Below are 12378 nucleotides of genomic sequence, written 5' to 3' on the forward strand. Positions count from 1 at the left end.
CACAGCAGGTTAAAACTTAATCTATCGAAGCCAGAGAACCTTTGGCTGGGCCATGGGGAGGGGATTGAGGGTTTTCAGCCACTGGTTCTGGAAGGGGTCTCTTTAACTCGGACCTCTTCGCCCCACAACCTGGGGGTTCACCTGGACTCGTCTCTTCTATGGAGACCCAGGTGGCCCATGTAACCCAGGCAGCTTCTTCCATCTTTGCCAGGCTCGGCAACTGGCCCCTTACCTTTCCCAAGCTGACCTGGCCACAGTGATCCATGTAATGGTCACCTCCAGGTTAGACTATTGTAACTTGCTTTACACAGGCCTTTCCTTTTGGTTGATCCAGAAATTGAAACTGGTCCAGCATGCGGCGGCTCACCTTCTTACGGGTGGTTCTGTCAGGGATCACATCTCCCCCATGTTGTGCCACCTGCACTGGCTCCCAGTGGAATAATGGATCATCTTCAAGGTTTTGGTATTGACCTTTAAGGCCCTTCGCAGCCTGGGGCCCTCATACCTGCAAGACTGTCTTCCCCATATATCCCAATCTGGCCTCATTTTGTAGAGGCAAACCTGCTGGTGGTCCTCAGGCCATCAATGACGTGGCTAGCCTCTACCCAGGCCAGGGCTTTTATGGCCCTGGCTCCTGCCTGGTGGAACACTCTTTCTCCAGCTATTAGGGCCCTGCAGAACCTTGATGAGTTCCACGGGGCCTGTAAAACTGAGCTGATCCATTGTGCTTTTGAGGGGGTGGCCACTGACTGTCTGCCCCCTCACTAAAGCTCCCAAATACCAACTACCAGCAAATTGCTGGCCCCTCCTGGAATGGGTAGGTTTGGGGTTTCTCGGACGCCATCTACAATAGGGTTATAATGCTGTTATTGGATTTTAATGTATTTAATTTTAAATTTTGAGTCTATTGTATATTAGTTTTGTTATGTACTGTTTGGTTTACTGTAATAACAATAACAATAATAACAATCATCATCATCTTGATTGCCACTGAAACATCCTGACACTTAGGAATCTTTTCTAGCTCTTTCATGACTGCCCTTCCCAGCCTCAATATCCTTCTGATTTCTTGGTTTCTTTCTCCTTTTTGGTTGATGATGGAGTTGATACTCAGTTGTATTCCTGCTTTGGCACTTTTTACTTTAATTTTCATCATTTTACTTTAATTTTCACCAGCCTTCCTTATAATATGTTCTGCATATAGATTGAAGAGACAGGGAGATAAAATACAATCTTGGCGAGGGGTGAGGATTGCTGCTTCTCCAAGATAGGCTTCCTGATAGTTATGAGCATTTTCACGCTCACATAGATATTTATTCTATTAGACTTCTGTGAAGTGCATCTTCTGCTCCTACTTTGCATCTTCTGCTCCTACTCCTACTTGTGACAGGATATAATCTAGATAGCACAAACAAGTTAGTTTTTGAATGGCTTAGATCCTAATGGTCAGATGTAACTTTTTGCAGCACATGCAGTTGCCACCAAGTTGCAGCTGATGTATGACAAGAGTTTTCAAGGCAAGAGAATTTTCAGAGGTGGTTTGCCATTGCCTGCCTCTGCATAGCAACCCTTCCTTAGTGGTCTCCAATCCAAATACTAACCAGGGCTGACCCTGCTGAGCTTCCAAGAGCTGATGTGATCGAGCTAGCCTGGGCTGTCCTAGTCAGGGCAGCACATGCATTCCTTGATTCCTTGTTCTAAACGTGTAATGGGAATATGTACTACAAATACTGGTGTACATATGGCAGACTTATTTTCTACATAAAAAGTGAATCAACCTAATGGGGCAGGCCTAACAAAATGTCTGTTGATTCCATTTCATGTATATACAACAGAGAGGAAAAGATGCCTGATTTTGCATTGAACTTGTAGAACCATTTGGGAAAGGTCCTTTATCATGCAGTAACCATTCTCTCTGAATTAAGAATAATCTCTGCTCCTTTGTTTCTTTCTCTGTAAATGGAAGAGATATCCATCTTTTTGCTTAGGACTGTCAAGGAAATAGGCTACAAAAGAGCTCAGAGTTAGTTTTCTACATGAGTCAGTTGAAGTCTAGGGCACGCAAGTGCTGGAATCTTTCTTCAAAGTAAATCTTATTGGATATTTAAACAGCACTATAGTTCTAAAATACTTCCTCTATTCTGAATAAGCAACTGTGGTACAGATGGACTTCCTTTTCCATCTGGGGTCCATTAGTCTTTCAGAGAATTTATAGTACCAAAAACAAAGGCACATTGGCTGAAAGACTTACACTTGCAAGCACCTGTGATTTCACATTCTACTCAGATTTATTTAGACCTCATCATTTCCTAACATATTTAAATCCCCTTATATATTTATAATCAGAAGAGCTAAAAGGGAGTAAAGTGTTTGCATTTTCTGTCTTTTCATTCTTGGTTTCCAAAACTGCTCCAAGCATATAACTGTAGGCCACAATCCATAGCTGTGAACAATACATTTTCTCCTGATTCAAAAGGCTAAATCAAAAGGAACAAAAATAATAAAAATAATCTTACTTAAATGTTTTACATCAGATGTATGTAAGAACCGCCTGAGAACTGCTGACTTATTGCAGTTGACAGCCACTCCATCTCAGTGAAAAATTGCCCTTTTTTGTAAAAAGTAGCTTTTGAAATTGACACGCAGGATGGAGACATAATGGTCAGGCAGCTCTGGTTGAATGAAAGACATTATTAAGCCATTAGATCTTGATGTCTGGGGTTTTAGATAGTGTCTGAGATAGCAAGAAATGATTGATTTTTTTTGTGTTCCAGCGGTTTACCTCTGCAAGCGAACAATGCAAAACAAAGCACGGCTTGAGCTAGCAGACTATGAAGCAGTAAGTACCTGGGGCCTTTCCTGGAACTGAGATGTCAAACAAATGAGACTCTGAAACACAGTAGTGTGCAGGGAACAAGACCACAACATTTAAAAAAAACAACTCCCAGAAAATATCAGTTGAGAACCTATAGCCCAATGATACTGGAGTTTTAGGGTTTTCGAATTCCTGCATTAAAAAAGAACTGCATAGTGCTGAGCTGAGATAGAAGTTAGAAATCATGTTGAAAACAGAGATCCTTTCATTCAAAGTCCTGTCAAGTTACACTGGCAAGACTGTACATTCAGCCATAAGCTAGTCTTCTGTTTTAAACATATGGTAAATATCCAAGCTGGTCTTTCTTGAACTTGAAACCAAAAAGTTGGAACACAGCACAAATTAGGGTCAGCTCAAATATTATCTTGTTTAAAGTGCATCGTGAATGCATTTTTCACTGCAGATACCTAATTGGAAAACAAGTTTAGTGCCAACTTGTATTAGAAAGACTTCTTGGACCTCATCTCAAATAATATACAGTGAGACTCTCTGCTGCTCAGAAACAATACTAGAAAAAGTAACATTTGAAGTGTCCTTATTAATAGTACCTGACTATTCAGATGCATACTAGTTTATACTTTTCTAATATTCTCCTGAGAAGATGCCTATATGTCCATCTAGAGACCAGTTTCAAAGCCCACTTTGTTTCAGTTAGCCCCCATATAATAGTCTGAAGGAAGTAACTTAACCACTATAAACGTAGCAGAAACCTTATTGCAACTACAGTTGCTTATCAAGATTGACTTCTGCATTGGGTTGTAAGGATTTTCACATGAGTCATGTCTGTATCTAAAAATGTAATGTAAGAAAGGTTCATTTAGAGACAGTTTACTTTTGAGGAAGGCACAGGTGTGCAGAGTATCTGGAGTAACACACACATACCTGAGTCTTCTCTTGGAAGCAGATCTGTATTCATGACTTATTTATATTACATTTTTACACATAGAATGGACTTGTGAGAGAAGGCCATCAGAATGCTGAGGAAAATGAAGGTACATTGGTCTTGGGGTTAGAGAATTTCTGTGTCAAATGGCTCTTCGCATCCTATCACATCCCAGGGATAGGAATCTGAGAATATCAGTGGTAGACTCACATGAATATCTATAGACTATTTAAATGATTTCAGGTAAATGTATTTTAGGAATGTTTCAGACTCCCAGAGATACTTTCATTGCGTCACTTAAAATGGCATGTAACAGAATCAGACCCCCATGTTCATCCAACAATTTACATGGAATCTAGTGAGAGCATCTCAGGTGGATCAGCGACCGTCTCAGGCTTTGGCCATCTTGTGGGACAGCTGATTCCAAGAAGGCTCTAGAAAGTTTGTAAAATGCTACCCTAGAAACTTGCTAACATGTGGTGTGTTTTCAGGAGAGCTTGGCCAGGTTACAGCGAGCATTTGCACGGAAATGGGAGTTTATTTTTATGCAAGCAGAAGCACAAGCAAAGTGAGTCCCACTGACATTTTGTTGCTGGATTTGTCAGCTACCACCTTAAGAGGCATTTCCACTGATGTTCTTTATGTTACATATCTACCTCCCCATCATCAGAGTGGACAAGAAGAGGGACAAGATAGAGAGAAAAATCCTCGATAGCCAGGAGAGAGCATTTTGGGATGTTCACCGGCCAGTGGTATGTATATTAATTTATGTTAGTAAACATATAACTCCAAACATCATCTTGTATGAGATGGTGACATATATCTGGGGCTTGAAGAAATATCCCCGTTTTTACTAACCACACAGGACTAGTTTATGCTTTTGGATCACATGAACTGGTTGACCCATCCCTGATTCCTTCCTGAATAAGCTGTAAGCTGGAGCTTCTGAGATCTCACAGAGTAGAAAATGTGCTTCTTGCTATTGAGATACAAGCACAATGACACAATTCCAACCAAATATTTGCTTATAACTCATGTCAGCAAAATACTTAGCTTGCTGATTTCTACCCTACTGATGTAGATATCTATTTTGCCCCCATTCTGTTTCAGGAGTCCACCAGCCCCTCCAGAGGGGTAAGATTTGGGCAGGTTTGACACACTTTAGTGGGAGGAAACAATTGGAGAAAAAAACCCTTTTGCGAGGGTTTTTTTTCAAAAATTTCCAGGACTACTAAACTCAAATGCAAAAAAAAAGGGGGGGGGGAAGTGGCGCAGGTGCAAAGCTGAATGCTGAGCTCCTGGAGCCCAGTTTTCAGGTCTGCACTTGCTGCCTGCCAATGTCACAAGGTAGCAGCAGTTTCACATGGTAGCAGCATGGTAGGAACATTGGCAGCAGGTCCAAAAATGGATCCCAATTCATGCTGAAAAAATTTGGCATGCTTTGGGATCCATTTTTGGGCCCCTTTAAATTGCCACTATTTTGAGGCGAAAAAGAAGTGAAAAAAATTATCAAGGCATTTTCTGAGGGGCGGGGGTGTTCTTAACTCCTGTTCTTAACTCTAGCTCTTCTAATACAGACCAATGTGGTTACCTTCTGAAACTTATTCATATACATGAACATTTCCAAACCCTTTGGCAAAATTCAGGAAATGTGTTTGCAAATCTGTAATTTTTTGTTCCCAACAATGAAAATCATAGATGTTGCATCTCGGGGTTGGGGGTGGGGGTGGGGGCTTCCAAAGTTCTAAATTCAGCATTTGCTACCTTTGCTGGGAATTATTCTGGCAATATGTCCAACAAGTTCACCTAGCAAGCAAGTTCACCTTCTTCACTGTTGCTAGGATCTTAAACTTGGGCCATTGCTAATATTAAATATTCACTTCTGCAGATAGTTCTGACTGTGCAATGTCATATGTTAGTGAGGTAAAAAAAGTAATGAAGCTAATCTTTTTTGTTAAATTTTAATAAATATATATGTTATTGTTTCCAAATAACATTTCCATTGTGGTTTGCGAACAAGAAATAAAACAATAAAGTTTTAACATCATTCTATTTTTTAAAATTAAATCATTAACAAGCCCAATCTTAGACAATCTGACAATAAAACCATAAAGCTGGCATAAGAGAGGCGGACTCTAATCTGGAGAACTGAGTTTATTTCTCCACTCCTAGACATGAAGCCTGCTGGGTGACGTTGGGCTAATCACAGTTCTTCAGAACTCTGTCTGTCCCACCTTCCTCACAAGGTGTCTGTTGTGGGGAGAGGAAGGGAATAGAGTTTGTAAGCTGCTATGAGACTCCTTATGGTTGAGAAAATCAGGGTATAAATCCAAACTCTTCTTCTAAAAGCAAGGAGCAACACAAGTATTTATTTTCCATACCATTACTATTAATAAAGGTGTAAAAATTTTCTGAGAAGATAAACATCATGAACTTAATTTTTAGAGTGATGGTACTCATAAAGTTCTAAAGCACTATAACTTCATTTTACTCCACTGAATATTTTTGTTGGTAAAGTTTCTGGGAGGAAGAAAGGAATGGGAGCACTTTAGAATATGAATGGAAAACAACAGTTTTTCTGCAAACTGACAAGATTTAGAACGGGGCAAAATTTTCTGTCCTTGGTGAAGAGCAAGAAAAGTGGGGAAGCAGGAAAAAAGACCCTGCACATTGTAATTATGTATGTACGTACGTACGTACGTACGTACGTACGTATCTATCTATCTATCTATCTATCTATCTATCTATCTATCTATCTATCTATCTATCTATCTATCTATCTATCTATCTATCTATCTATCTATCTATCTATCTATCTATCTATCTATCTATCTATCTATCTATCTATCTATCTATCTATCTAAAACTTTGCTCAATCAGTAAACCAACCAGATCACCTTGGAAAGTTGTTGGAGCTGAGTCTAACATGCTTGTAACAGGCCTGTTGGGAAAATAAATAAATTAGCAATTGTGAAACAATACTGACACCTCAAAACAGTACTACTGACAATTGTTCTGCTGAATATTTTTGTAAGCATGTCAGAAAATCAGATGGAGTCACCTGTATGATACACATGCTTATGTAATCCATAGATACCTGTCTTCAAAATGATGCTGAACATAATTAGGACGGGAGTACTTTAATGTTCTCTTTTAGGCACCAGGCCAAATATTTCTGTGCAACCAAGCTTTTAATTAAGGGGTTGACTTTTCAATATTACTTTAGTCTGAAAACTGTTATTTTAAGCTGTCAGTGGTCTGTTTATATGATTTATATTTGTATGCTTTGCCGTGCTTTTTAATGATGGCTTTTAATATCTTTTATAGCCCAGACCAGAGCTCTGGGGCAGCGAGGGTGGTGCCAGTGCCACTGTGGTGCCACTGTGGTGCTGTCATGCCATCTGCAGAGGGCTTTTCAGCAGTACAGGGAGGCAAAAAAAATCCTCCCCACTGCCCAAAAGTCCTCAGTTGGGTGGCGCGAGTCCATGCCCTGGGCTTTAATGTCAAACCACTCATGATCATGCCTCTAGAATACCTGGTGAAGTGTGCACCATTGATTTAAGATTCAGATAACCAGCTTGGGAGGGAAGCTAGATTGTGATGAAGAGGTTGTCATACCGTGAAAATGTTGTTGGTCTCTAAGATGCTCCCACATTTTCTCCAAAAGATCTAAATTGGTTAATATTTTTTTTGTGCATGCACAGTTTCTTTCCAGATAGTATGTGTGTGCATTCTTGCACTTCCATTTGAGAATTGTAATATATATCAGTGGGCATATTTTATATTGGGGCACATTTGTATGTTTTCTTTATAAAACGTATTTGAAATTTCTTAAGGTGAAAATTGCAAGGAAGGCATTAAAAGAAGAAGAGAAGAGTTTGGATTTATACCCCACCTTTCTCTCCTATAAGGAGACTCAAGGTGGCTTGCAAACTCCTTTCTCTTCCTCTTCCCACAGCAAGCACCTTGTGAGGTAGGTGAGCTTGAGAGAGTTCTAAATGAACTGTGAATAGCTCAAGGTCTCCCAGCAGAAATGGAGGAGTGAGGAAACAAATCTGGTTCACCAGATAAGAGACCACCGCTCAGGTGGAGACATGGGGAATGAAACCCAGTTCTCCAGATTAGAGTCCACCTGCTCTTAACCACTACATCACGGTGGCTGTCAAAAGCCAGAATGTAGTCCTTTTAACATTTCAGTTCTGAAATCATTTCCAACAATCAACAAACACATCATACATACACTGACAAAACAGCTGCCTTTTTGAGTGCCTGGTCTGAACAGTACATACTGCGTAGGCACTGAAACAAAGCACACACACTTAAAACTCTTAATTTAAAATTACAAGGAAAAAGATAATTTTAACTTTGGACAACCGTTTTCTCAGAAATACAGCTGGCCATTATGATTTGAGTGCATTCATATTCCTAACTTCTAATATCTAAACTTCAGAGCATTTCCATTATGTCCATTTCTGAATAATCAAAATGCATCCTTGTTTATCCTCATGTGATGCCTTTACATACCAAGATCCCACCTAGAACTCTGTACTAGGAGAGAATGGTGGATTTATTCTTGTATTCCACACACATTTGGATCCTTTAGGAACTGTATACACAGAGCACCTGTTTTCCACATGTATTTCTGCTATGGACAGAGGAGGATTTCTGAATTTTGGGAAGAAGAACGACCAAAATCTGTTCTCTTTAAGACCATTTCATACCTTACACAGTGGCCCTTCCATTTCCTATATATAACAATGTGATGAGGCTTAGGGTTCTGTCTACTGCCAGGGATGCAAAGAAGCTGCCCAGCTGGACAAGTCACAAAATCCAAATCAGGTTTGCCAAACTAGCAGGGGAGCTGTCCAATCAGGTAATTAATACTACAGCTAAACTGCAACTCATTAGAAAATGGTGTTGCATACCCACGAAGCCCAAGCAGCAGCTAAAAGTCTTTATTTTTTGGATGTGCAGCTTCATCCTTCCTTTGAAAGCAAGACTGAGACCAGGAAATAGCAGCAACCGAATCACTGGGGGCAGCCATTGCGGCTGTGGTGAGCAAATAGGCAAAGGGTGGTTGCTTGCAAGATGCAATGCCTATCAGTAAGCTTGCAGAAGGTCTGCATTGATTGGCTCCAAGCCTTAAAGGCGGGAGGAGCCAAGGTATAAAGGGCACCACACCCTGAGCTCGGCCTTCTTGGCTGCCGAGACTCAGAAACGGTGTGGCCCACCCTCCCTCCCTATGTTTTCATGATTGTTGTATTGCATGTGTTTCTGTTTATATTTTGTTGCAGCCTGGCGGGTTGACAACAGGAGTCGCAACATCTGGGGGAGAAGCCGAGCCAGGCGGCCAATTGTCTCCCATGCTTGTGCCCTGCGGAAGGGCTGGGGTGTGTGGCGGGACGGTAGGCAAGCCGGTAGGCTTAGCCGGTGCCCGACACCCCAGCAAGCTTGGGAGGATGGCGGGCTGGTAGGCGGCCGGTAGGCTTAGCCGGTGCCCGCCTCCTCAGCAGTAGCAGGAAGGGTTGAAGCCGGGGGTTCACCCCTGGGGCTCCCAGCTTCCTGCAAGTGGCCCCAATGGAGATTGGGGAATCGCTTGATGTTGCGACCCGTTTGCTGCCCAGCTTCTATGTATATAGTTATGTTAATGATTAATAAATTGGGCTGTGGCCCAATCCATTTTCCAAGCCTGTCATTGTTAGTGTATTTATTTGCCGGAGAAGGGTCTCACCATCTGCACGCAATGGTTTCTATTGCCCCTTCTAGTCCAAGCTTCCTGTTGGACTCGTTGGTGGCATTTTTTCCTGGGATTCTGATGGTAATCCTGAGGGCTTCTGTTTAGACAGGAAGTTGAAGAACGTAGCAGGATTCAGTTAGGCTACTTGTTCTCTAAGGGGTTTGTCGGAGCTCCTCAGATGGTGAGAACTTTTCTTGGACCCAACCAGTACTATAGGATGCTTCTTATTGCAATATAACAGTCCTCATAATTCCAACTCTTCTTCAGATCATTTTATTCACTGCGTTTATACTCTGCGGACTCTGTGCGGATCCAGTGTAGTTCATGTCATTTCCCTTCTCCATTTTATCCTCACAACAATCCAGTAAAAGTAGTGACTGGTCCAAGGTCACCCAGCAAACTTCCATGGCAAAGTGGGGATTTGAAACTAGATCTCCTAGATCGTAGTCCATCACTGTAACCACGACACCATGCTGGATGCTTTGATTCAGACTCTGTGGGGGTTATGGGGCAAACACAGCTATGCCACAAGGATTACTCTTCATATTTATGAACATATGTGTAGGATATCTGGCCTCTATATTACTGATGTTTGACATATTTTCTGCTTACATTTTAACTTTTGGGCTAGGTTGTACTATTGGGTGTTCATATAAAAATGTAATGACCCTGATTTCCTGTTCAAGGCATGAAAATGATAACAGCTGGGATTCTGGTTTGTCTTCTTTGTTAACCAGCTTCTAGTAAACTTTCAGGCAGCACAGGGGCAGTGCTGTTATATCCACTAATTGTATTACCTTATACAATTTTTCTTTCAGAATCACAAATTTGTAAGTTTAATTAATTGCTCTGTACATTCCAAGAAACATTGGGCCACCCTGCAGCCAACCATGCAGTTCCTCTGGTAGGATGGCATTTCCAACTCCTGCTACAGACTTCCACTTTACCCCTTGTGCTGTCCCAGAGGATCTGTTGACCTTTAGGAACAAAATGGAGGAGGGGCACTCAGTTGGCTACAGCAAGAAGGGAAAATGAGAATCTCCAGACTCATGAAGTCTGCAGATGGTTAGATACACACCACTATGTCCAACCTGATCAGATGTACTAAAAAGAATGAATTCTATGTCAGCATTCTATGTCAATGTTAGAGGGGAAAAAATCCAAAGAAATAAAAACAGCATAAAGCCGAATTCAAAAGTGTCCTATGGTATTCATAAAATACTCACCATCCTAGACACAAATCCCAAAACACTGAGTTTTAGAAGCAGTTAATGCTTCCTTAAGACACAAGGTGGTTGTCCCAGTCTCAGGGGTGGAGCGCCTACATGTGAGGTCACATGTTCCTGGGCGCACACCATCCTGTCACGTGGGGAGTGTGCAAAATTGCCCCTCACACCTCTCCTCCCCGGATCTGAATTGGCTCCCAGGTTGGCATGGGGAGGAGGGGTGTGCTGTGTGGGGGTGCCCCCACGCCTCCCCTGTGCTGACTTGACTCGTCCAAGTTGGCGCAGGGAAAGAGGGGATGGCACCCATCGGGGGTGCAAAATTGCCCCCACACCTCTCCTCCCCCACACCGACTTAGCTTGTCCAAGTTGGCGTGGGGAAGAGGTGATGGCACCCATCGGGGAGGGGTGCAAAATCACTCCCCACACCCTTCCCCCTTCCCCCCTAAGCTGGTTCTGCCCCAGCAGGCCTGGCAGAGGCCGCAGCTGAGCACTCCTCGGTCCTGCCCCACCAGGCTGCCCAGGACCACCACCAGCTCAGGTAAATGGGGTGTGGGGGGGAACGTAGCTACCACGGGGTGTGAGGGCACCATTTTGCCCCAGGCGCCATTTCCCCCCACTACGCCTCTTCCCACACTTGAAACAGGCTGTGGTGCATCCACTTTTAAAGAAGTTTACCTGGGAGATCTCTGTAGTTATGAGTAGTCTCACACGTTCCATTTTTGAACACAGTGATGAAATGGGTGGTGGCTGGACAATTCCATGCTGTGCTGGATGAGGTACATTGGAGTCCTTCCAGCCTGGTTTTATGCATGGTTATAAGACTGAAATAGGCTTGGTTGCTAATGACTTGTACCAGGAGATGGACAAAGGTAGTGTGACACTATGGATTCTCCTGGATATCTCAGTGACTTTCAATACCATCAATCCTGATCGCTTTCTAGATTGCCTATTTGGACTGAGATTGGGAGGCACTGTTTTGTGCTGCTTCCAGTCCTTCCTGGAGGATAGTTTTCAGAAGGTGATGCTTGAGGACTGCTGCTTAGCCCCTTGACCTTTGGCCTTCACGGTTGAAGGCAGTTGGAGATTTGGATTGGATTATCACTGATTATCACTGATATGTGGATCTATCTGCTCTATCTTGCATTTTCAGCTGATCCCATGGAGGCTGTAGAAACCCTGAACCAGTGCCTGGAGGCAGTTTTGGAGAGGATTTAGGTTAATAAGTTTAATCTTAATCTTAACAAGACAGAAGTGCTACTGGAGTACAGAAGGTCTGGCCTGAGATTTATGGTTTCACCTGTTCCAGATGGGTTTGTGCTACCCTTGAAGGAATAGGTTCAGAGTGTGAGGGTACTCTTGGGCACAGACCTACTGCAGGGTAAGCAGGTGGCAGTTATGGCCAAGAGTCCTATTTACCAGGTTCAACTGGTTAGCCAGCTGCAGAATGTCCTGAGGAGAAAAGATCTGGCCACTGTGTTACATGCCTTATTGAATTACTGCAGTGTGCTCTACATGGGGCTGCTCTTGAAAAGTGTTCAGAAACTTCAGTTGATACAGAACTGGAGTCAGTTGTAGGCACCATATCACTCTACTCTTGGCCTATCTATACTGGCTTCCAATTTGTTTCCAGGCATGATGTTGATCTTGACATTCAGAG

General features: G+C 42.5%; 1 protein-coding gene across 13 annotated transcripts in view; it reads left to right on the plus strand.

The window, feature by feature from the left end:
• The window catches only part of RGS7 (regulator of G protein signaling 7), a 228464-nt gene that overhangs the window by 188013 nt on the left and 28073 nt on the right, over positions 1-12378 (plus strand). For all 13 annotated transcript variants that reach the window (XM_048485428.1, XM_048485436.1, XM_048485443.1 and 10 more), the window contains 3 exons: positions 2775-2839; positions 4250-4326; positions 4429-4510. In XM_048485428.1, coding sequence (XP_048341385.1) covers positions 2775-2839; positions 4250-4326; positions 4429-4510 — 224 coding nt within the window. The remainder of the gene's footprint in view (positions 1-2774; positions 2840-4249; positions 4327-4428; positions 4511-12378) is intronic.

Source organism: Sphaerodactylus townsendi, linkage group LG01 (genome assembly GCF_021028975.2).
Source record: "Sphaerodactylus townsendi isolate TG3544 linkage group LG01, MPM_Stown_v2.3, whole genome shotgun sequence".
Lineage (NCBI taxonomy): Eukaryota > Metazoa > Chordata > Lepidosauria > Squamata > Sphaerodactylidae > Sphaerodactylus > Sphaerodactylus townsendi.